General features: G+C 51.1%; 1 protein-coding gene across 3 annotated transcripts in view; it reads right to left on the reverse strand.

Annotated features, from left to right (window-relative positions):
* Nucleotides 1-24,453, reverse strand: part of LOC136392635 (adenosine receptor A2b-like) — a 244,372-nt gene that overhangs the window by 51,189 nt on the left and 168,730 nt on the right. For all 3 annotated transcript variants that reach the window (XM_066364981.1, XM_066364980.1, XM_066364982.1), the window contains one exon: nucleotides 1,573-1,689. In XM_066364981.1, the coding sequence (XP_066221078.1) occupies nucleotides 1,573-1,689 (117 nt within the window). The remainder of the gene's footprint in view (nucleotides 1-1,572; nucleotides 1,690-24,453) is intronic.

Raw genomic sequence — 24,453 nt, forward strand, 5'->3', positions numbered from 1 at the left:
AATTTTCTAACCGCCCACCAGTTCCACAGTAATGGTGATTTATAAAGTAGGGAAGTCACTTTACTTACTATAGTTAAATCTATCTTTTTATTTATACTTTAGTTGCTCCACTACCGCCCACCATGAAAGCTGGAGCACCCACTAGTGGGCAGTGGGGACCAGGCTGACCACCACTGGTGTAGAGTCTGACACGGACCATGAGAGAGAGGTTCTTGGTGAACGAAGTGAGTTTTATTCATCTGGGCAGCAGCGGGGCAGCCGTAGCCAGCCAGCATCCCTGTCCCAGTTCCCTCGTCAGAACACTGTCACCAGCACTGAGGGGGTGCCCGGGGCAGGAGCTCAGGGGCCACCCTTCACCAGCATGGCAGCTGGGTCCCGAGGCCAGGCTGGATGAGGAGACAAGACTGCTTCAGGCCGTGTTCCGGGTGGGCACAGTTGCAGACGCAGGACCTGTCAGTCTAGGACAGTGACAGTCCTGACCTTTCCGGACCCACAGTAGAACTTTGCCACCGGCCTGGCTAGTCAGACCCTCACCTGAACAGACAAGAGGAAATCCCAAGCCCAGAAGGTCTCCTCTCGCATGAGTGTTTCCTTTCGGACACTGGCATGGACACTCTTTCCTCTGTCACCTGAATCAGTTTAGCATCATAAGCAGAAGTTTCATCGTGCGAACATACTTTTTGTCAAAAACGCCTGGGCGCGGGTTAGGGAGAAGGATTTCTGCCCTACATTAGAGAAGTGGGCCCCTGGGCCACAGGACAATGGGAAGGGAGCAGGCCGTGTGGGCTGTGTGTGCCAGCGAGCGTTTCCATGGCTGCAGCGGGTGGCGGGGAGGTGGGCGTGCACGGCGTGCGGGAGTCACTCACTGGGCACCCGGGCGAGACAACACGGGTTCTGTCTCTGGGAAGCCAGGTTTGTGAATTCAGAGCGCGAAAGCAAACACTTTTAGGCTCATTATTTTCCCATCGATCCTACTGACCCGAGGACAAGGGGAGCCTGGGTGTGCTTGCATGACTGCCGACGAACGCTTCACGCTTTCAGCAAGATGCCTGTTTTAGACAGCATGTGTGCGCGCGTGTGTGTGTGTGTGTGTGCATGTGTGCGTATGTGTGCGTGTGTGCGCACATGTGTGTGTGTGTGTGTGTGTGTGTGTGTAAGTGCCCAGACTGACACTTGCAATCCTTTCAGTAAGGTCTTCCAATTATTTTAAGTTGTAGTATGCCCATTATTTACTCAATTATCTTCCTGAGGTCACCTGGAGAAAGCAGATTCTGTCAGGACTTTCTCTGAAAAATGGGTGATAGGAACTGAGGGGCCAGTTACACTGGTCTTCACTGCATTTTTCTAGGTAATGGGCAGTCTCTATCAAGAAGGGAAACCAAGAAGTATTTCCTGGGGGGGCTCTGTAGCACTGTACAGTCACACACTGAGCGGTCCTCTGTGCCTGTATCAATATCCTAGTCTCTACTTCAAGTCCGTAAACCTCACCCCCAGTGGGGTGTATGCATAGAATTAGGACCCCCCCCCCCTGCATGTTCTAGAGAATGACCAGGGTGCTCAGCAGGGACTTACTTTCTCCTGGCCGTTCAGCTCCTGGTATGGGATGTGAGCAGGCAGGTAGGTGTGAAGGAGAGCGCAGAAGGCCAAGCCGTCACTCCAGCTGCTGCTGAAGTTGGTGATGTCAATGTTCTGTGGGGGAGGAAAGCAGCGTCAATGATCAAATGTGTGCACAGTCACAGAAAGCGAGTGAGACTGTGTTAAAGCAGATAGGTACCCATCTCTGGGTTGGCTGTGAGGTCAGATAAGAAGTCACTAAAGTCTGCTGCTGGGAGTACCTTTAATTTTAGTACCAGGAGCAGCCTGGTGTTGCCCAAATCTGTTCACAGAACAGCATAGGGAAAAAAAAGTCTTCAGAGCTCAAAACAGTAGGGGATTTCTGTCTGTCTCTGGTAGAGTAAAGGATTTGAGACATCTTATTCCCAAATTAACGTAACTGAGTAGGTCTGTACATCCCAGAATTTCCTGGCCCAATTTGGCCAAAGAAGAATCATCATCAACATCAACATCATCGTCATCGTCATCATCATCATCATCGACGTCATCCATCTTCATCATCATCATCATCATCATCATCGACGTCATCCATCTTCATCATCATCATCAATGTCACATCAACATTGTCACCATCAATGACATCATCATCATCATCACCAACATTCATTATCTTCATCATTGTCATCATCATCAATATCATCAACATCATCAATGTCATCATCATCATCATCCATCATCATCATCATCACCATCATTCATTATCTTCATCATTGTCATCAACATCATCAATGTCATCATCATCATCATCAATGTCATCAACATCAACATCATCATGTACAATCTCAACTAACAACAGCTAGACCAAGACAAAAGGAAGGATCTTAAAGACCTCCAGGCTGGACTGTAGCCTGCTCCCCCACCACACTCTTCTCCCTACAGAGAAAAACCCTCAGCTCCAAAGTCACTGGCTGCACACCGAACACCATGGGGTCACGAGGCTTCATGGAGGGGGGGTGGCAGGGACCCTGGGAGCTACTTGGTAATGGAGGAGAAAGAAACCCAAATCCAAGTTCACACGGCAGCCCTTGGCGATGAGGGCTTCTGGCGGGTCCCAGGGCTCCTGGTAGCTCCAGTGTACCCCCACCTCTTCGATCCTCACACCTGTCACCCACCTGCTTCTTTCCCCCGACTATGCTTACCCAAACAGGGTTTCCTTCCCTGGTTCACAGAGCTCGACCCAAAGGAAGTGTGGGTTCCCAAAGCCCACGGATTCTTCAGCACTTAGGCTGACGGGATGTCAGGGCTGCTTAGTTGTATTGAAATGGTCTGTGAGGGGGCCATGCAGGGAGGGGGACTGCAGAACTGGTGCATGTTTAGGTCTGTGCCTGAGCACTTCTGGTCTGATCTGGGGACTCAGAAAAGTGTGGGGCTCCCTTCTGCAGTCTCCCCATAGCCACTGAGCGCTGGGAGGTCTTCCTCCTCCTCAGAACACCCCATCCTGGGAAGCAGAGAGCCGGCAACACCAGCAAAGGGGAGGAGAGGCAGGGAACACGTGGTTCTTTCTGGAGGAGGGAACTCTGATTACTTCTCCCTCCTTCTGCCCAAGCCAAATGCAAAACACCTGCCACATACCAAACACCGCCCCAGAAAGGGGATGAAGGCTGTTTGCACCAAGAAGCAACAGCAGTGGTAAAGAGTGAAGAGGAGCAATGCATGACGTCCAACTGGCATGGGGGGGCATTATGGAATTCTCTCAAAGTCTGTGTCAAGACGGAAATGTGCAATAAAAAGTGTGGAGTACTGTTTCCTGGGAGGTTTTGGAAGCAAAGGGCCTATAATCTTGTTAGAGCGTTTTCTCTGGACTTTGCCAGCACCGGTCTGAACCGGCTTGGCCCTGAAGGATGACTGTAAGTACAAGTCCTCCTTTGACAGTAACGAGACGGAGGCCAGAGGAGGAGGTGCTGCACATGGCAAGCAGACGGACGCGAAGAACGGTACCGAGAACACGGCACGGCCCCTGAGCCGGCAGGACACGCCAGTTTGTGAGGTGTCCCCCCCACTCCCCGGAAGACAGTGTTCACATCTTCATTATCCTTCACGGACGTTGAAAGGGAACACTTCTGCTCTAATTTGGAAATGCGTTTGTTTGATTCCCCGGGACAATTTGGGCAAAGAAAAAAAAAACACAACCCAACTTTCTTCTGTTTTCCAGCCACGAAAGATAATAAATGTTGAGAAATGAATGTATTTTCTTGAGAAATTTCACACCACGGGAATAATAGAGAACACTCTGTCATGTATAACATCCTCTACGGTGGCAACGGAATCTTTATTAGCAGGAGGTCCTCGGGTGATGACATGGTTCCGTTCCTATGACAGGGACGTAACCCAGTTTTGGTGTAAGTCAAAACACAAAACGGAACACCTGTGCTTTTAACAGTTCAAAATGGCGCAGGTACGTGCACTGAGGGCCGAGCCCACCCCTCACTCAGACGCCCCCTTACTGTGCGTTCTTCCTCCAAGTTCACCCACACAGTCCCTAAGCACGACGCTAACAGCGTCAGCCGAAACACTCACGTCTCAATTTTTTTAAAGTTTTTATGGGAGTGAGTGTCGTAACCATGAAATGCCCTATGTCGAGACTGTCGTAACCCGAGGACCCTGCATTTTCTATTTTTTTTTGTTTTTGTTTTTTAGATGCTCATTTTTAAAAAATTTTATTTACTCATTTTAGAGAGGAGAGAGAGAGGGAGAGAGAGAGAGGAGAGAGAGACGGGGGGAGGAGCAGGAAGCATCAACTCCCATATGTGCCTTGACCAGGCAAGCCCAGGATTTCGAACCGGCAACCTCAGCATTTCCAGGTCGACGCTTTATCCACTGCGCCACCACATGTCAGGCCTGCATTTTCTATTTTTTTTTAAAGACTTTATTTATTCATTTTAGGGGGGGGGAGAGAGAGAGAGAGAGAGAGAGAGAGAAGGGAGGAGCAGGAAGCATCAACTCCCATATGTGCCTTAACAGGGCAAGCCCAGGGTTTTGAACCGGTGACCTCAGCATTCCAGGTTGACGCTTTATCCGCTGCACCACCACAGGTCAGGCACATTTTCTATTTTTAAAACAACCGCTGAATTGATTTGTGGGACGTCTACATCTTTTAACTTCTGCTTCTGTAATAAAAAGACTGAGTCACGGTTCACGGGCAAAAACATTTCAAAGAACTGACATGAGCACGTGATGACATTGGGCGTTAAGATTGGCAACCTGGATCCTGGAACTGTACACCTGAAACATACAATTTTATTAACCAGTGTTACCCCCACTAAATTTCATTTTAAAGGGGAATAAAAAAAAAGCAGTGAAAGAAATTCCAAATCTACTCAGGTCAACAAATCCAACATCTAGGCCGGGAAATACTTCTCTCCCAGGTAACCGATCGATGTTCACCACGTTTAAAACCGTCATGCTAACAGACAAATCTTCACACACTACTTCAGAGTGGAACAAACCCCATTACAGTGCCCTCAACGCCATTTTTAAAAAGTATCTATAATGCTATTTGAACACGAGAGGATCAGTAATTCCTAACTCCACACAGCTGGCCGAGTCATTAAAACACGCGCTCATTTACGACACCTCACGTCGATGACGGAGTCGGACCTGCAGAGCGTGCCGGGCTCCCAGCGGCTGCTCTTGCTGCTGTCGTGGTTACCGTAGTGGGTTGTCATGGCTCCCGGAGGTGAGTCTTTGGGGCTGGAAGGTGCACCTGAGTGAATGAGGAGTGAGCTGCGTGGCAGCACAACTCTGTGACGCTCCTGTTCACACGAATCGGAAGAGAGGAGCTGCACCAAGTGCAGGAGGGCTCCCCTCCCTTCAGTCTGGAAAAGTCACCTCGTTGGAACTACTGTTCCCCTGTGGACCTGCTGTCACCTGAGTGGTGTCCTGGACTCTCTCATCAGCAGTCCCCAAGGGCATGCAAGGGAAGCTAAGCACAGGGGTGGTGGCCTGTGGAGCAGGGAAAGGACAGGTTTAGCATGAAAGGGACCCGGGTTTCCCCGGAGGGCCTGTGGACTGGGCCGTGCGGACAGACCAGGGACACGGGCAGCAGCACAGGGCAGGTCACCTGGGATCTGGGGGGCCAGCTCCCTGGACTGGACAAGCATCCCGGTGGGATGTGGGGGTCCCAGAGAAGTGGGCTAAGACCCAGCCACACTGTAGCGACCAGAGAGGTAAAGGAAACCAGTGCAGGAAGGTGCTCAGGTGCTTAGACTGGTGGAGGCGGTGAGCGTCGCCGAGCTCGTGGGCAACACCCCCCAGTGCTCCCAGACCCCAGGACGAAAACTAAGGCGCATAACACAGACACCCCAAGGGGCGTCCATACGACCTTATACGACCTCCTCGTCCACCCCACCCAACAGCCTCCCGCTGGATCTTACGGGTTCATCAGAAGAACAACATAGAGGAAGATGAAAAAATGGCCAACAGAGCACTCTGTGGGATGTCTTCAATTACCTTCCTGAGTAAAGCTGACGAGCATCACTGTGGTCCCTGAGTGGAGGCTCACAGCCAGACGGAGCAGGAGGACGGTTCTGGGGGCCGACAGCACTGTGTTTCTGCACCTGGGTGCTACTCACATGGGGACGTTCACTTTCTGGGCAGGAAAATTCACGGAGCTGCACTTTTACATGTTATATACCTCAGTGAGGGCGGGAGGGAAAGAGGGAGGAACAGAGAGTGGAAGAAAGAGGGAGGGAGGGAGGGAGAGAGAGACGGAGGGAGGGAGGGGGGGAGGAAGAGAAGGAGAAAGAAAGAAAAGGAAGAAGGGAGGAAGGAAGGAAAACAGAAAGACAAGGAGACAGGCCTCAGGGACTGTACCGTGGCTGTTGAAAGAACACTAATGCTAATGCTACAGAGTTGATGTGTATCACATTTCCTGGGAGAAGAACGGGATGGGCAACAAAGAAAACCTTGCCGACTTATTTTCCCCGAGGGAGATGGCTATTCCTCACTGAAAAACAAGCTCTAACTTTCTCTAGGATATAAATACTTCAGAGATATTTCTGAGAGAAAGTTCTGGAAAGGGAGTTTCATAAATTAAAAAAAAAAAAAAAAAAAAAAAGATAACATTCGAAACATCGCCAAAATAGGTTAAGTCTCTAGGAACGCTTAGAAGGAAGTTTTGTTAAGACATAGCATTTTGTCCTCCTTGGAAGAAGGAATACACTGAAAAACACAGGGGAAGCTAAAAACCTCACTGCTAGTTGACTATTCAAGAACATTCTCTCAGACCTGACCTGGCCGTGGTGCAGTGGATAGAGCGTCGGACTGGGAAGCGGAGGACCCAGGTTCGAAACCCTGAGGTCGCCAGCTTGAGCGTGGGCTCATCTGGTTTGAGCAAAAGTTCACCAACTTGGACCCAAGGTCGCTGGCTCGAGCAAGGGGTCACTCGGTCTGCTGAAGGCCCGAGGTCAAGGCACATATGAAAAAGCAATCAATGAACAGCTAAGGTGTGGCAACAAAGAATTGATGCTTCTCATCTTTCTCCGTTCCTGTCTGTTTCTCCTTATTTGTCCCTTTGTCCCTCTCTCTCTCTCTGTCACATAAAAACAACAACAAAAACTCTCAGGAGGGTTGAGGTTGGGGACGAACAGAGCTCTGGAGGGTGAAGGTAGCAGGGACTGGGTGTGTGACACAGAAGCAAAGCAAAACTCAACCACGCACGACATCTGCTTCTGGAAGGTTCATTCCATTTGCCTTTGTTGCCTGGAAACACCAACACTGGTGGCAACGTGGGTACCGGGGACAGAAGCCACCTAGCACTGAGCATGCGCTGAAATGGGTCCTGTGCGCCCCCCCAGCCTCCCCCCCCCATTCTGCGGTTGCCCGACTTCCTTCCGCCACGCCTGTCCTTTTCGTCACTCCACTGGATTCCTATGAATGAATGAGTCGGCTCTGTGTGCAGGAAGTGCAAATGTTAAAAAAAAAAAAGTTAAAAAGAAAACAAGCAAAGCTTCTGCAAGGTAGGCAGGAGACTGGCAGGAAAATGCAGTCTGTTCACTTTTGCCAGAACGAAGCTGCCTCGGACCCGGTGACCTAAGCGTCCTCGGTTCCTGGAACTCCTCAGGGGCTTATCTCAATCGTACTTGATCTTCACAGCTGTGGACTCAGACCGAGTCTTCTATTTATGGGGTTTGGAAACAGAACCATCTAAAGATCGGAGAGGATCGTAAGAGCAGCTCGCTACCCACGTTGGTCCAGTACGCGGATGAGGAATCCGGGGAGGGTCAAGCTCGCTTTGATTTGGTGAGAAAAAGTACAGGGCAGGTGTACATGTAAAAGCGTGTTCACCTGAAGCCTCAACAGCCGCTGCCTCCACCCCCTCCCCTGCTGCGGGTGCTGTGTTCACATCTTGCCTTGGGCAGGTGTCCACACCTGCCTAGCTCTGGTGTATCTTTGTTCTGATCTCAGGCTGTCTGGTAAACCCTGAGTAGTCTGGTCCTGCACACAGCCAGCCCGGCCCTCAGCCCTGGACTCACAAAGACCCACGCGTGGACTGCTGGGGCCCCGCTCTGCACAGCTCCCTCCTTTCTGAGGCCCCCGCCCCCACAGGTCACTGAGATCACTGCCTCCTCTGCTCAGATTCAACTCCAGGTCTCCGCCCTGGCTACGCAAACTGTTCTCAAGCAGACAGCAGACAGGCGATCGATCGATCGATCGATCAATCCATCTATCGAGGACACTACCTCCTGAGCTTCCCTTCTTTCAAAGACCAGTCCTGTGCTACCTGCTATTTAGAGATTAAGTTCCACATGACTGAATTTATGCTCTTGGGAAAAGAAAGCCATTGAAGGCATACAATAGGGTAGAGAAATTTGACCACATAAAAATGAAATTTCTCTATGACAAAAATTATACAATGAAATACGCATATATGACAAATTACCAATACACAGACTATAGGTCTATAGTCAATGAGAATGAGATAAACACAGGTAAAAACTGGCAGATGAATGAACCGTCATGCACTAAAGAGGAAATACAAATAGATGGGAACATGTAAAAAAGGTGTTCAGTCTCACCAGAAAACAGAACAAAACAGAACAAAAAACGCATCAAGGTCCTGGCCAGTTGGCTCAGTGGTAGAGCGTCGGCCTGGCTTGCAGAAGTCCCGGGTTTGATTCCTGGCCAGGGCACACAGGAGAAGCACCCATCTGCTTCTCCACCCCTCCCCCTCTCCTTCCTCTCTGTCTCTCTCTTCCCCTCCCGCAGCAAGGCTCCATTGGAGCAAAGATGGCCCGGGCGCTGGGGATGGCTCCTTGGCCTCTGCCCCAGGCGCTAGAGTGGCTCTGGTCGCGGCAGAGCGACGCCCCAGAGGGGCAGAGCATCGCCCCCTGGTGGACAGAGCGTCGCCACCTGGTGGGCGTGCCGGGTGGATCCCGGTCGGGCGCATGCGGGAGTCTGTCTGACTGTCTCTCCCGGTTTCCAGCTTCAGAAAAATACAAAAAAACCCAACCCCCCCAAAAAAAAAAACTGCATCAATTCGGCAAAAGTTAAAAAGACTGCTAATTCATGGAGTAGATGAAAATATGGGGGAAATGGGTATTCTTACACTAGCTGATGGGAATATAAATTTTTATACTGTTTTAGGAAGGCAATTGGGAGCATTTTTTTTTAATGAAAATATATCAGCCTGACCTGGTGGTGGCGCAGTGGATAGAGCATCGGACTGGGATGTGGAAAGACCCAGGTTCGAGACCCCGAGGTCGCCAGCTTGAGGGCGGGCTCATCTGGTTTGAGCGAGGCTCACGAGCTTGGACCCAAGGTCGCTGGCTCCAGCAAGGGGTTGCTCGGTTCGCTGAAGGCCCGCGGTCAAGGCACATGTGAGAAAGCAATGAACAACTAAGGTGTTGCAACGCGCAATGAAAAACTAATGATTGATGCTTCTCATCTCTCTCCGTTCCTGTCTGTCTGTCCCTGTCTATCCCTTTCTCTGACTCACTCTCTGTCTCTGTAAAAAATAAATAAAATTTAAAAAAAAAAGAAAATATATCATAATTTCAATCAAGTAATTTCACATCTGGGTATCTCGTCTAGAGGAAACTGTCCTACATCTGCCCAAAAACATAGCTATAAGCATATTCACTGTCGCGCAACTGGTCGGAAAGGAGAAGTAGAAACATCCGACTTGTCTATCCATTAAGCTGAGGAAACCTCTCTTGAGGAGGGGCGGAATTTTTATGAAAAAATAACCTATAACTCAGTTTTCTAACCTGTAAACATTAAGTTGAAGCTCAAGGGAAAACTCGGATGTTCTAGTTTTTTGATAGGTTTGTTGTAGGCAATAAATTCTAGATACTTGTGTCTTTTTCACTAATTATTGGATCAATGTGAACCTAGAGGCATTATCACCTGGGTGGGGCAGGGAATGCCAATTGGTAGATTCAGAATCCAGAAAGTTTTCAATGGGCCAGAAGCAGAAACCCATGTTAAGTGAGATGACATTTTAATGTATTTCTTCTTCGTCTCCTTTTTGTGTCAATTTTTCAATTTTCCTGCAATGACCTGTCTGTTGCTTTAACAACTAGGAAAAATGATACATGTTATTCAAAATATTATGATACCACATACTGTTCAGTAATGAATAAATAAGAATCTTAATAATTATATGTCTCTAGGCTGGAGTAGATCCTGGGGTTAATTAATGCCTTCTTGGTTTTTGTTTCTCCCCCGCCCCCAATTTTTTTTGAGGAAGAAGAGTAAAGACTTAGCTATATATAGGTGAGGGAAGAGGGTTGCAGTTAAGAATGCACCAGAAAGGCAGACTAGAGACCTTAATATTTCTTCCTTCTGTTGTGACAGATCAAAGGTGGTTAGAGTCCCTGAAATCTTCCCATTGAGAGGTGGAGTCTAATTCTCCTCTTGAATTCGGCAGGCCATAATAATTTGCTGGAAGGGAGAGGAAGTAACTAACATTCCGGACTTCCAAGGCTAAGTCCTAGGAAACCTGAAGCATCCACCCCAGAACTCTTGAAACCCACTGTCTGGGCGCCCGGGGCTCCTGCACTGTGGGGAAGCCCATCCAGCCACGGGGGGGCGGAGGCTTCCTGAGAAGAGGCTGGGCAGCCCCCGACTGCTCCAGCCTCTGGGCCCCAGACCTGGTGGAGCAGAGCAGTCAGGCCTCCCCTGCAGACGTGTGAACAAAACAGACCTCGCTGTTACTGCAAGCCCTGCATTCGGGGGTGGCTGGCCATTCAGCTCCAGTGAACGTGGGAGCTGAGGCCGTTCCACGGTTTCACCCCCTCTACGCCCGCCCGTGGCTGAGGGAGAACGGAAACCAGCCCTGGGTTCCGAGCGAGTCGCTGTGGCCTGGAAGCTCCAGTGAACGTCGGAGCTGAGGCCGTTCCACGGTTTCACCCCCTCTACGCCCGCCCGTGGCTGAGGGAGAACGGAAACCAGCCCTGGGTTCCGAGCGAGTCGCTGTGGCCTGGAAGCTCCTGAACGTGGGAGCTGAGGCCGTTCCACGGTTTCACCCCCTCTACGCCCGTGGCTGAGGGAGAACGGAGACCAGCCCTGGGTTCCGAGCGAGTCGCTGTGGACTGGCCCGGAAGCTCCTTCCTCGCCAGATCCTAGTTGTACTGTTGCTGTTACCATTTATTCCATCCAGTCTGAAAACGTTTGCTTAATCTGTTTAGGTTTTCGAAAAAAACATGGACCGACTCGCTCTCGTGAACAACAGGTCTTTGATGCCCTTACACATGCGCTTTGGGAACCGCGTTCGAGTCCAGCCCACTGCTGGTGTCACCCACCTGGGATGCCGAGGCTGCAGAGCGGGACTTCTCTACTCCTGCATGTTCCTAGTCAGCAGGGCCAACTCGCCTTCCTAGTTATTCTTTCTTAAAGCCTTCTTGGCCATTCTTGTTTGTTTTTTCCAGGTGAACTTTTTTCTTTCTTTCTTTCTTTTTTTTTAAATGAGAGGAGGGGAGATAGTGAGGTAGACACCAGCATGCACCCCAACCAGGATCCACCTGGCAACCCGTCTGGGGCTGATGCCTGAGTACCGAGCTATTTTTTGCACCTGAGGCTGACACACTCAAACCAATGAAGCTAATCTCAGTGCCCAGGGCCACACTCAAACCAACTGATGCATTGGCTGCAGGAAGGAATAGGGAGAGAAGGGGGAGAGGGAGAGAAGGGGGAGAGGGAGGAGAAGAGAAGCAGAGGTTGCTTCTCCTGTGTGCCCTGGCCGGGAATCGAACCCAGGATGTCCACACATCAGGCTGACACTCTATCCACTGAGCCACCATCCAGAGCCAGGTGAACTTTTAATTATTTTAAGCACAAGAAGAAAAGAAATCATGTTGGGATTTTAATTGGAATCAAATTAAATTTAGAGATTAATTTAGAATTCACTTTTTTTTAGAGTGCTGTTTCTGGTGAGAGAATGACGGTGTGGCTACCAGCGTGACAGTAGAGACTGAGGAGAGCTGTTTACTCGTCTGGCAGGGGGGACCCTGGACGGGCTGAGTGACAGTCAGGAGCAGGGGGCGCGGCGGGGGCTTCTGTACTCACAGCTGAGGAAGCCACAGTGACAAGGCAATGACGGAAAACAAGGTCCCCAACACAACAGAAAGGCACAGAGGAAAGGAAGGGGAACGACTGTAGAAAAGAGTTTCTCCAGAAAGCTTGCCCCAGGCCCAGGGGACAGACGTGACAGAGAGTCTCAGGAGCTGGGCCCGGGGACAGACGTGACAGAGTCTCAGGAGCTGAGCTGCAGGCTAGAGAGATGTCCTGCTCACAGGACGCTGTACAAGACCCGGCGTCCCCTGCTGCCACTGACAGCGTTGGCTGTGCCAGGCCAGCCCTGCTCGCCGAGCAGCTGGGTGGGGCCAGAGAGGGGGTGCTGGCAGGGGGTAGACCCCGCCGGATGGTTTAGGCCTCGGGCAAGCCCTCAGGGGGAAACGCTGTGGGTGGGGACCCCCTCGTGTTTGCTAAGTCAAAAAGGAGGAAGAAGGAGAGAGAGACACAGCTGCAGCTGCTCTTGTGATGGCAACACCCTTCCGAGTCCACCTCTGGGGGAGGCTGTGCCGTGTCTGCCTCCGGATCTCTGGAGACACAGCAGCCCTTGTGTCCCTAGAAAGCTGTCGTCTACAGAGGGCATGTCTGCTCTCTCCCCCTTCGCAACTTAGCAGTTTGGTCCTCACCATGCATGTAAAGCAAAAAGTGGCCCTTTCTTTCCTTCTTTTTTATTCAGTGAGAGGCGGGGAGGCAGAAAGACAGACTCCCGCATGTGCCCTGACGGATCCACCCAGCAAGCATCGCCCATCTAGGGCCACTGCTCTGTTGCTCAGCAACTGAGCTATTTTAGCATCTGAGGCAAGAGGCCATGGAGCCGTCCTCAGCACCTGGGGCCAACTTGCTTGAACCATTCAAGCCATGGCTGCAGGAGGTGAAGAGAGGGGGGGGGGAGGGGCAGAGAAGCAGATGGGCACTTCTCCTGTGTGCCCTGACCGGGAATCAAACCCAGGACATCCACATGTCAGGCTGATGCTCTATCACTGAGCCAACTGGCCAGGACCAGGGTGTCCCTTTCTAGACTTGTTAAGCATTGTGGCCAGCACCACATTCACCAGGCCCCTGTGTGTGCAGTGCTGAGGGGCGGGCGGGCGGGCAGAATGCAGCCTTGTCCCTGGCCTGTATGACTGGCCTCCAAGGGTGGGGCTGGCAGGGCGCAGGCAAGCTGGGTCCACAGTGTGGGGGTCCACAGTGTGGGGGGTCCACAATGTGGGGACTCGACACGGGCTGGGCCACAGCGAGCGAGCACGTTGCAGGTGGTTCTGGGAACACTGGGCACAGAAGTCTCTTTATTGCCTTTTCTTTTTTTTGAGCCGATCATCTGCTTGAACGAAGCCTCAGCAAGCTGGGATGTAACTTATTCTAGGGAGGAAAACACAGGCCCAGACCGTGACTCAGCTCCAAGTCCTAAGTCTCCCTGCCGCAGAAGTAGCTGTGTGGTGGGCAAATGACTCCACTTCCCTGGTTTCCAGTGTCCTCATCTCCAACGAAGTGGCTGGATCACGTCAGGGGTGTTGCAATGGTTAACAGCGGAACCTGTTCTTGTAAATGAACTTCCACGCAGAGCTCTCTCTAAGGCAGAGTCTGAAAGCCACAGACCGAAGGGTCTCCTCCAGCCTCTCTCGCATTCTCCCTCACAGACTTTATCCCGCACTGTCTGATACACATGAGCCGCTAGCCACGCACGGCAACTTCAATTGGCTTAAATTAAATGAAATTTACAATTCAGTTTCTCGGTCATGCTGGCCATCTTGTAAGTCCTCCGGAGCCAGGGGTGACTACTGGCCACCCTACACAGCAGCGCAGGTCTAGAACATTCCCACCATCACAGAAAGTTCTACTGGACAGCACTGCTCTGCACTCACACACACACAATATATTTCTCTCCCTTTCAATGCAGATGGTAGCACGTGATCACAACGTTCTGCATCCTGTTTCTTGCCCCCATGTGCTAAGAGCTAACGAGCCAGGTCCTGTCCCAGCACGACAGGAAGAGTGACAGTGTAGAGGCTGAGAGACTGGACTGTGAGAACAGACGGCCCCTGTCGGATCCTGGCCACTCACTGGTCGGCTGACTGCGATCACTTTACTTCATCTCTTTGAGCCTTAGTTTCCCCATCCTTAAAAAAATGGGTATGGACAGACACCGCGTAGGACCGCAATGCAGACTACACACACCAGGGCCGCAGGAGGCATCTCGGGCAACGCCCGTCATAAAGACGAGCTCATTTCTCATCACCGTTAGCGACTGCATGTTTTTCTAACAGCTTAGGCAGAGGTCATCATCGAGTTGGATCCAACATCGTCTGCTTAGGGGGTTTCCCAGGGTTTTTTTTGTAATTACTCAGCACACAGAGGAATATATTATGCTGAATTCCACCAAACAGCGCTGGGGGGCTCTTCCACCACATACCCTATACCCCCACCCCACAGGACTCCTCACTTCCCAAACAGTCTTAAGAGAATCCACAAAGTTTCAGAGAACTCAGGATTTTTTTTTCCACACTCCCATGGTCTAGCACTCCAAATAGAATATTTTTAGTCAAGGGGAAAAAAATTTTTTTTAAAGGGAAATGGTACTTCTATATTTTTGGATGTGCTTACTAAGAAAATAATATATAACAACTAAACAATCTGTTCTGAAGAAGTCAGTTCCAAGACCATGTTTAAGTTATACTCTAGACCAGGGGTAGTCAACCTTTTTATACCTACCACCCACTTCTGTATCTCTGTTAGTAGTAAAATTTTCTAACCGCCCACCGCTTCCACAGTAATGGTGATTTATAAAGTAGGGAAGTAACTTTACTTTATAAAATTTATAAAGCAGAGTGACAGCAAGTTAAAGCATATAATAATAATTACTTACCAAGTCCATTATGTCGGATTTTCGCTAAGTTTGGCAGAATAAATCTTTATAAAACAACTTACTATAGTTAAATCTATCTTTTTACTTATACTTTGGTTGCTCCACCACCGCCCACCATGAGAGCTGGAGCGCCCACTAGTGGGCGGGAGGGACCAGGTTGACCACCACTGCTTTAGACACACAACAAGCCTCACCTCCCATCTCCAGAGAGACGGAATTCAGCCTCTGATTCATAAGCTTCTTCTGGCTAGACGACTTACTGCATTTTTTTTCCCAGATGAACATTTCATGAATAAGAAAATGGAAAAAATAAATATCCTGCAGACTCATTTGGGACTGTAACTGCCTAAATAGGCTTGCGTGCTGTCCTGAGGGACAGAGGAAATGCTGGCGAACATCTTTCTAAATGATGGCAAGATAATGGCCTTGGTGCTGGATGGAGCCAGGCTGCAGGATCAGCTGCTGGCACGTCTGATCGACAGAGGGCCTGTGCCTGGACCAGTCATCCACAGGAGGAGAACGGGAAGGCTCTCTATTATTATTATTATTATTATTTTTTTTTTTTTAGGTGAGAGAAGGGGAGATAGTGAGGCAGACTCCTGCATGTGCCCCAACTGGGTTCCACATGGTAACCCCATCTGGAGCTGATGCTCAAGTATTGAGCTATTTTTAGCACCTGAGGCTAATGGGCTCCAACAGAGCTATCCTCAGCACCTGGAGCAAAAGGTCTATGTCCCTTTATTACTTACTACTAATAGAGTGTGTGTGTGTGTGTGTGTATATATATATATATCAAATAATAACTTTGTATCAAATAATAACCACAGAGATTCTCCCCCAGGAATAGTATACCATATTATATAGCATGTACCATAACCAAGCTGGAATTTTGCCCCCAAGAATATAAGATTGTTTTGCTCCACTAGGAAATTAACATATAATGTAATACATGTATATATTAATTACATAAATGGGTTAGAAGAGAAAACACTTTATGAATTGCTCAACAAAGGCCAAAAAGGAATTTCATACAACTCTTTCCTATTTCTGGTTAAAAACAAAAAAACAAAAATGAAAACAACTCTCACTAAACTCAAACCAGAAGCTTCCTGCAGTGATAGAGACCCAGGAAACAATATAGAAAGCAACGTAAAGGCTAGATGTTCCTATGAATGGAAACAAGACGGGGACATCCACCATCAACAGCCTTCAACATTTTTCTACACTTTCACAATTGCAATAAAGAAAGGTACATGAGGTGTATGTATGATGAAAAGAAGTGATTGTTTGCAATAAGGTAGCTTGAAGATGCTAGAAAATCAACAAATATAACCACATAATAAAAAATGTTAAGACGTGCCCTGGCCTGTTGGCTCAGCGGTAGAGCGTCAGCCTGGTGTGCGGGAGTCCCGGGTTCGATTCCCAGCCAGGGCACACAGGAGAAGTGCCCATCTGCTTCTTCACCCCTCCCCTTCCTCTCTGTCTCTCTCTTCCCCTCCCGCAGCCAGGGCTCCATTGGAGCAAAGATGGCCCGGGCCCTGGGGATGGCTCTGTGGCCTCTGCCTCAGGCGCTAGAGTGGCTCTGGATGCAACAAAGCAACACCCCAGAGGGGCAGAACATCGCTCCCTGGTGGGCGTGCCGGGTGGATCCCGGTTGGGCGCATGCGGGAGTCTGTCTGACTGCCTCCCCGTTTCCAGCTTCAGAAAAATGGAAAAAAAAAAAAAAAGCTGAAAAAAAAAATGTTAAGATGTGAAACTCAGAATTCGGAACGTCAGTGACAAGAGGAGCAGGCACTTCCGGAACCGACCCTGCAGTAGAGCAGACTGTCCCGTTTTTCTGCACGGACACCGTCTGCCAGAGGACCAGGCTAACCAATCTCTGGTTGGACAGTCCAGACACCTACGAAATTCCGATCAAGTGGTTAAACGAAGACTGTTCAATCAACGATGCTAAAATAAATGACCATCCAGTCAGGGAAAAAAGTGACAGTACTATCTAGTAAAGTAAACCCAAACTGCAAAAGAGAAGAAAAGGTTTAAATGTTTATAAGAGGGCACGCAGAACCCGGTGACCGTTGAAGGTGACTGTTTCTCAGGTGTGACGAGCGCTGAGACATCTAGGTAAGGATGGCAGATCGGACACGCACGCTTACTTCCCTTCCCTCGCGAAGCCCAGCCAGAATCATCGGAAGGAGATTTTCTTTCCCCCCAAAGGCATGAATTGGCAGGGAAAAGGGAAACAGAAATTCTGGCAAGCTGATAAGCAGATGGAGCAGAAATAACTAACATAACAGACCTCAGAAAACTAAATCTCCAGCCAGCGGCGGGGGGGAGGGCAGAGACTCAATCCGATTTCGCACAAACATGGGTGGCGGGAGGTGCTCGGGGGGGGGATGGGGAACGAAGGTGGAGATGGGGGGCCTGGGTGGGAGGGGGTCACTGACGCAGCAGTGAGAGGCACAGGCGCCCTCTGCTCAGCACCGAGCACAGCCCCGCCCTCAGCCGACGCCCGGAGAGTAACCTGGGGTCTCTGACAGGGCGGTATTAACCACACTTATCTCTTTCTGGATTTAAGAAGATGAATTCTCAGTAAACTCAAAACAGAAGCAAGCTTCTTTCAGTTACCAGAGCACTTATCAGAAAACAATATAAAAAATTACATTTCCTTTTATTTTAATTAAAAAAAATTTTTTTTCTTAAGTGAGAGGCAGGGAGGCAGAGAAACAGGCCCCCACAGGTGCCCCGACCAGGATCCACAGGGCATGCCCATCATGGGGCAATGCTCTGCCCACCTGGGGTGTTGCTCCATTGCTAGAGAACAGAGCTATTTTTGGCACCTGAGTGGAAGCCATGGAGCCATCCTCAGTGCCTGGGGTGCAACTTGCTCCAATGGAGACATGCTGTGGGGGAGGGAGGAAAGAAAGAGCGAAAGAGGGAGGGGTGGAGAAGCAGATGGTCACCTCTCCTGTGTATCCCGACCGGGATTTGAACCTGGGGCTTCCACACACCAGGCTGATGCTCTACCACTGAGCAAAACTGGCCAGGGCCAAAATATCACATTTCAAGGTGACGGATGAGTGATGTCTTGAAACTACAGGAATCAGAGGTGGCTACCGGCTGCCTAGGTGGTCAACAGTCCCTCCCACCCCTCGTTCCTGCTCTGGTCCTTCCCGAACCCTGGCTGCCAGGCCAGTGCCCACAGGCAGGTACTGGAAGATCCTAGTCTGGACAGTGTGACCAGCTCATGACAAAAGCCCTGGAGACACCGACATCAGGAGTCTGTCCGGACAGGCACAGGCACCACACTCTGCAGTGACGACCATGGTCCCAGGCCACACACACACAGCGAGGGGCTGCCGCAGGAGCCCCACAGGGGTGGCCCACAGACGGCCGAGGGCCACCGTGTACTGACAAAGCCTCCAGTGCACGGAGACAGACCAGGTGATACCAAGAGGACCGAGGGACCTGGACAGACCAGGTGATACCAAGAGGACCGAGGGACCTGGACAGACCAGGTGATACCAAGAGGACCGAGGGACCTGGACAGACCAGGTGATACCAAGAGGACCGAGGGACCTTTAGCAGAGAATCTGCTCAGGGAGAAGATGAGGGAGAAAACAGCCCGTCATTCTCAGTGAGGTTAACGGATACGACATCTGTCTGTGAAACAGAAAAAGAACAGAATGCTATAAAAAGTTCAGGGTCTGAAAAAAAAACAACCTCCTAGAACTTAAAAATACATTAGCAGATACATACAACGAGATATTACTCAGCCTTAAAAAAGAGAGACTCTGATACAGGCTCCACCACGGATGAGCCTGGAGGGCATGTATGCTCATTGAAATAAGCCAGTCACAAAAGGACAGATACCCTGTCACTCCACTTATCTGAGGTCCCTAACGTGGTCAAACTCCTAAGAGACAGAACGTGGAGTGGTGGCTGCCCGGGGCCTGGGAGCAGAGGGAAGTAGGGAGCTACTGCTTGTGGGGGACAGAGTTTCAGGGGTGTTTTTGTTCGTTTTTGTATTTTTCTGAAGTTGGAAACGGGGAGGCAGTCAGACAGACTCCCGCATGCGCCTGACCGGGATCCACCCGGCATGCCCACCTTGGGGTGACGCTCTGCCCATCTGGGGCGTCGCTGTTGTGACCAGGGCCACTCTAGCATCTGAGGCAGAGACCATGGAGCCATCCTCAGCGCCTGGGCCAACTTTGCTCCAATGGAGCCTTGGCTGCAGGAGGGGAAGAGAGAGAGAGAGAGAAAGGAGAGGGGGAGGGGTACAGAAGCAGATGGGCACTTCTCCTGTGTGCCCTGGCCGGGAATCGACCTGGGACTTCCACACAACGCTACTGCTGAGCCAACAGCCAGGGCTCAGTTTTGTGAGACGAAAAGTTCTCAAGAGCGTGGCACAAACAATGCTTCAAACTAGTGAGCTGGAGTCTGTCTCAAAACGGCGCCAAGGGTCAATTTTGTGATGTGCCTTTCACCACCATTCACGGCGTAGAAGATGGAAACGACAGAGCGACCTAGGGCAGCAGAAATGGCATTTACTGGATTCTGGAAGATGGAGTCAAGAAGTGTCTCAGAAAACAACACTGCAAAACCCAGAGGTGGGGGTAAAAAAAAGTCGAAAGATATAATTAGGGAACCAGATCAGGAGGAGTTCAAGAGGAAGGAAAAAAAAAAAGAGAAGAAACTACCAATAAACCACTGAAGAACGTTAGGTCGTGAGTTCGCTGACTGAAGAGGCTGAAACGGCCAGAATTGCCAGGAGCTTCCGAGATGAAAAACAAACAAAAAGCATTACCTACAAAGGGTCGGAATTGTTCTGTTTCTGTGGCGACGCTGGGACCGACAATCAGGCTGATGTCTCTACACCATGATAAAGGAAAAATACCTGAGGAGCTAAAATCTTTTCCTTTTCCTTTTTTTTATTTTTTTTTCATTTTTGTATTTTTCTGAAGCTGGAAACGGGGAGAGACAGTCAGACAGACTCCCGCATGCGCCCGATGGGGATCCACCCGGCACGCCCACCAGGGGCGACGCTCTGCCCACCAGGGGGCGATGCTCTGCCCCTCTGGGGCTTCGCTCTGTTGCGACCAGAGCCACTCTAGCGCCTGGGGCAGAGGCCAAGGAGCCATCCCCAGCGCCCGGGCCATCTTTGCTCCAGTGGAGCCTTGGCTGCGGGAGGGGAAGAGAGAGACAGAGAGGAAGGAGAGGGGGAGGGGTGGAGAAGCAAATGGGCGCTTCTCCTGTGTGCTCTGGCCGGGAATCGAACCCGGGTCCCCCGCACGCCAGGCCGACGCTCTACCACTGAGCCAACCGGCCAGGGCCAATCTTTTCCTTTTTAATCCAACACATCTGTCAAGGATCAGGGGACGGGAAAGATGCACCGTCCTACCATCTGGCCTCCCAGGAGCCCTTTCTCTGGAAGATCCCGGAGGAACCAACAAAAAGAACAGAAGCAGGAGACGAGGACGAGGACAAGGACGAGGACATAGGACCGGAGAGAGGGAGACAGAGATGTTAACAGCCGGGGGACACCTGGTCTGACCCCTCTCGGAGGAACTTCCTTCAAGGGGACACACCTGTGCACCTCTGACACACGTGGAGTGTGGAGACATCCGTCCGGTTTGGGACTGAGTTAGAGATTAGAGATTTGTGCCTAGCACATTCCAGAACTCCAGACCCCCAGCAGGAGAGCCCACAGGCGTTCAGCATGAACCCCGTTGTACCGGTTCCCCGGATTGGGCACGGCGAGCCTCTCTGATCCGTCCTGGGCACGGCGAGCCTCTCTGATCCGTTCTGGGAACGAGTGAGCCTCTTTGATCTGTTCCGGGAACGAGTGAGCCTCTCTGATCCGTTCTGGGAACGAGTGAGCCTCTCTGATCCGTCCTGGGCACGGTGAGCACCCTCCTGAGAGCCCAGTGAGCAGATGCCGCTCGAGGGCCAGCCTCGCCCTCGTGAGGACACACCCACTGTCTTCTGCACGGCAGCACACACACACACGCGGCAGGCGCGTTCTGTATTCTAGAGTCTATTCTAGAGTCTTCCTTCTCTTGATTCTACTTCCGAAACTCCTGGGGGAGGCTGACCGGCCAGCTCCGACCGGGTACTCACCCCTGGACCAATCGGTTAGTGACTAAGGACAGTGCGGGCTGCTTCTCTGTCAACCAAGCTCAACAGATGAAGGTGGGGAGGCCCATCGTCCGCCGTGCAAACAGTTCCACGGGTATCGCCACACCCTTTAATGCGATCTTTTTGTTCAAAAGATAACTTTCTGTGACTCGCAGTTTCAGACAGGCGCACACGCAGCGGAGACCGGGCGAGGGAGCCAGCTCCTCAGCCTGCTGGCTCCCGAGATAAAACCGACTGGAATCAGGGACTGCCAGGAACTGCCTGCCTGAGCGGCCACCACGACTCTCTCGGGGAAAGAAAGCCCTTCATCTTTGTTTTCCAAATAAACTCCCTTTGCCTTAGAATGTTAAGCACACTCCCTGGCGCCCTTTAAAATGTCGACACAAATCACTGGGTTTCATAAATAGCTGCAGAGATGGAGACATCGGGGCGGAATCGACGGAAGGGAGGCCAGTGGCAACATCCATTTTCTACTGGGAATCTGCAGTGAGGTCAGGAAAAGAACTGCCTTCGTGATGAATAAATCAGAACTTCGACATTCTTCGAATCGTGCCGCAGCCCTCAAGAGACCCGTCTCAAAAAATAAAGAAAACAGCGGGAACCCCAAATGGCCTGATCTCGCGGTGACGGCTCCCTGTGGGACGGGCATGTGCCAGTGCTTGCCTGTGGGAACCCAGAGGCAGAAAAACAGAAGTCGGTGAGCAGCGAGGGTGTTCTTTCCAGAGGCAGAGTAAGACCTGTTCTGAACAGAAAGACAGCTTTTTTTCTTAACAGCTCCCTAGCTAACTGGTTTAAAAAAAAACACAACAGGTTCAAAGAGAACTTATTTGTGCCTTAGTGAAAACGAGCTATCCCCTGCCAGCTGAATTCTTGCAGACTTCAGAAACCGAATAGATTCAAAATTTCAAGTAAGTCTTGCCGTCTGAACACTTGGTTTCCTGCTGGCCATCTGAGGTGCAAGAAGCAGAGGTGATTTGAATGACAGGAGACACTTGTGTCCATCTTTACCTAAGGGAGGGGTCGGCCAAGTTCTTCTGTAAAGGGCCAGTGTTGGGCAGATAAAATATATTATGCTCACTTTGTTAAAGACGGCGCTGCCCACGAGGAGGCCGTCGCCCAGGTGATATTAATGTGTGTCTCTGTGGGCAGGTAGGATCCTTGTAGCCTGGGGCTTGGTTTTGGGATTAAGCCTTTCCCACCCGTTTTGATGTGGGGTGGTACAATCCAATCATGCCTCAGAGAAGTGTCTGTATTAGAGACTTCCCTATTTTGTATACTGGATTAAGAGTTTGGATTTCTACACTATAAAATGGGGACGAAGTGGGAGCTTGCTCTCTTGGTTCCTGGGATGATTAGCATGAGAGAGCAGAGGGAGCAGAGCAGAGAGCAGAAAGAGGCCATGTGGCCAGGAGAAGCAGCCAAGATGGCGGAGTATTGAGTGAGAGGCCAGTTTGTGCAGTTTGACGCTGGAGAAGGAAGGAGATGGGGAACAGAGGTGAATAAGTCTGGTGAGCTAGAAACCTTTGATTCTAGGAAACTCGGATAAGTCAGTAGCTTTGTGAGCACTGAATGTGAGTGGGTTTTGGAGCCCAGTGTATGTTTTTACTTGCCTGCTGGGTGCAAGCTAGAATTAAAGACTATGGCCCACCAGTTTTTGGCTCCATTGTTTCTTTACCGACTGTCCGAATCTAATGCGAACCTGCATGGGCCGGGCTGCTCTGATGGTGGCCCTGGCCGTGGCTTCTGGCTTTACAGCCAGGTAGAAAAGAATTTGGTTATATAGGTCATATTTTTGCTGACAACTCTGCAGTTGTAGTATAAAAGCAGCTACAGGCTGCCTGACCTGTGGGGGTGCAGTGGATAAAGCACAGACCTGGAACGCTGAGGTCGCCGGTTCGAAACTCTGGGCTTGCCTGGTCAAGGCACGTATGGGAGTTGATGCTTCCTGCTCCTCCCCACCTTCTCTCTCTCTCTCTCTCTCTCTCTCTCTCTCTCTCCCCCCCCCCTCCTCTCTAAAAAAATAAAATCTTTAAAATGATTTTTTTCTAAAAAAAAAAAAAAAAGGCAGCTACAGGCAATAAGTCAACAGTTGGGTGTGACCATGTGCTGATAAAGCTTCACTGATAAAAGCAGAGGTTGCTGGATTGATCTGCTTCGAGACAAATCTAGGTAACAGGATCAGACCTACCTCATGGCTGTTTCCAATGCCAGAAGCTTTGATGATTAAAAAAAAAAATGTTCGACTTTACTGTCTTAAAAAATAAGATAGGGCTAGGCCAAAATAAAAAAATTCTGAGTCACAGCATGTGTAATTCAGGGTGAGTGCATTTTAGGTACACCGTCTGCAAAAGAAATGCCACTTTTTCTGGGGGAAAAAGTTTTCTCAGTCTTTTCTGTTTGTGTTTTGATTTAAAAGCTGTGGTTAAAAGTGGACACATGACGCAGCAGGGATGTGAACGAGCCAGACCCCGTGAAGGAGCCGGACCCGTGAACGAGCTGGACCCCGTGAGCCAGCCGGACCCCGTGAACGAGCCGGACCCCGTGAATGAGCCGGACCCCGTGAACGAGCCGGACCCCGTGAGCCAGCCGGACCCCGTGAACGAGCCGGACCCCGTGAACGAGCCGGACCCGTGAACGAGCCGGACCCCGTGAGCCAGCTGGACCCCGTGAACGAGCCGGACCCCGTGAACGAGCCGGACCCCGTGAACGAGCTGGACCCCGTGAGCCAGCCGGACCCGTGAACGAGCCGGACCCCGTGAACGAGCTGGACCCCGTGAGCCAGCCGGACCCGTGAACGAGCCGGACCCCGTGAACGAGCCGGACCCTGTGAGCCAGCCGGACCCCGTGAGCCAGCCGGACCCGTGAACGAGCCGGACCCCGTGAGCCAGCCGGACCCGTGAACGAGCCGGACCCCGTGAGCCAGCTGGACCCCGTGAACCAGCCGGACCCGTGAACGAGCCAGACCCCGTGAACGAGCTGGACCCCGTGAGCCAGCCGGATCCCGTGAGCCAGCCGGACCCGTGAACGAGCCGGACCCCGTGAACGAGCCGGACCCTGTGAGCCAGCCGGACCCCGTGAGCCAGCTGGACCCCGTGAACCAGCCGGACCCGTGAACGAGCCAGACCCCGTGAGCCAGCCGGATCCCGTGAGCCAGCCGGACCCGTGAACGAGCCAGACCCCGTGAACGAGCCGGACCCGTGAACGAGCCAGACCCCGTGAACGAGCCAGACCCCGTGAACGAGCCAGACCCCGTGAGCCAGCTGGACCCGTGAACGAGCCGGACCCCGTGAACGAGCCGGACCCGTGAACCAGCCGGACCCCGTGAACAG

The sequence above is a fragment of the Saccopteryx leptura genome, chromosome 2 (assembly GCF_036850995.1).
Source record: "Saccopteryx leptura isolate mSacLep1 chromosome 2, mSacLep1_pri_phased_curated, whole genome shotgun sequence".
Taxonomy (NCBI): domain Eukaryota; kingdom Metazoa; phylum Chordata; class Mammalia; order Chiroptera; family Emballonuridae; genus Saccopteryx; species Saccopteryx leptura.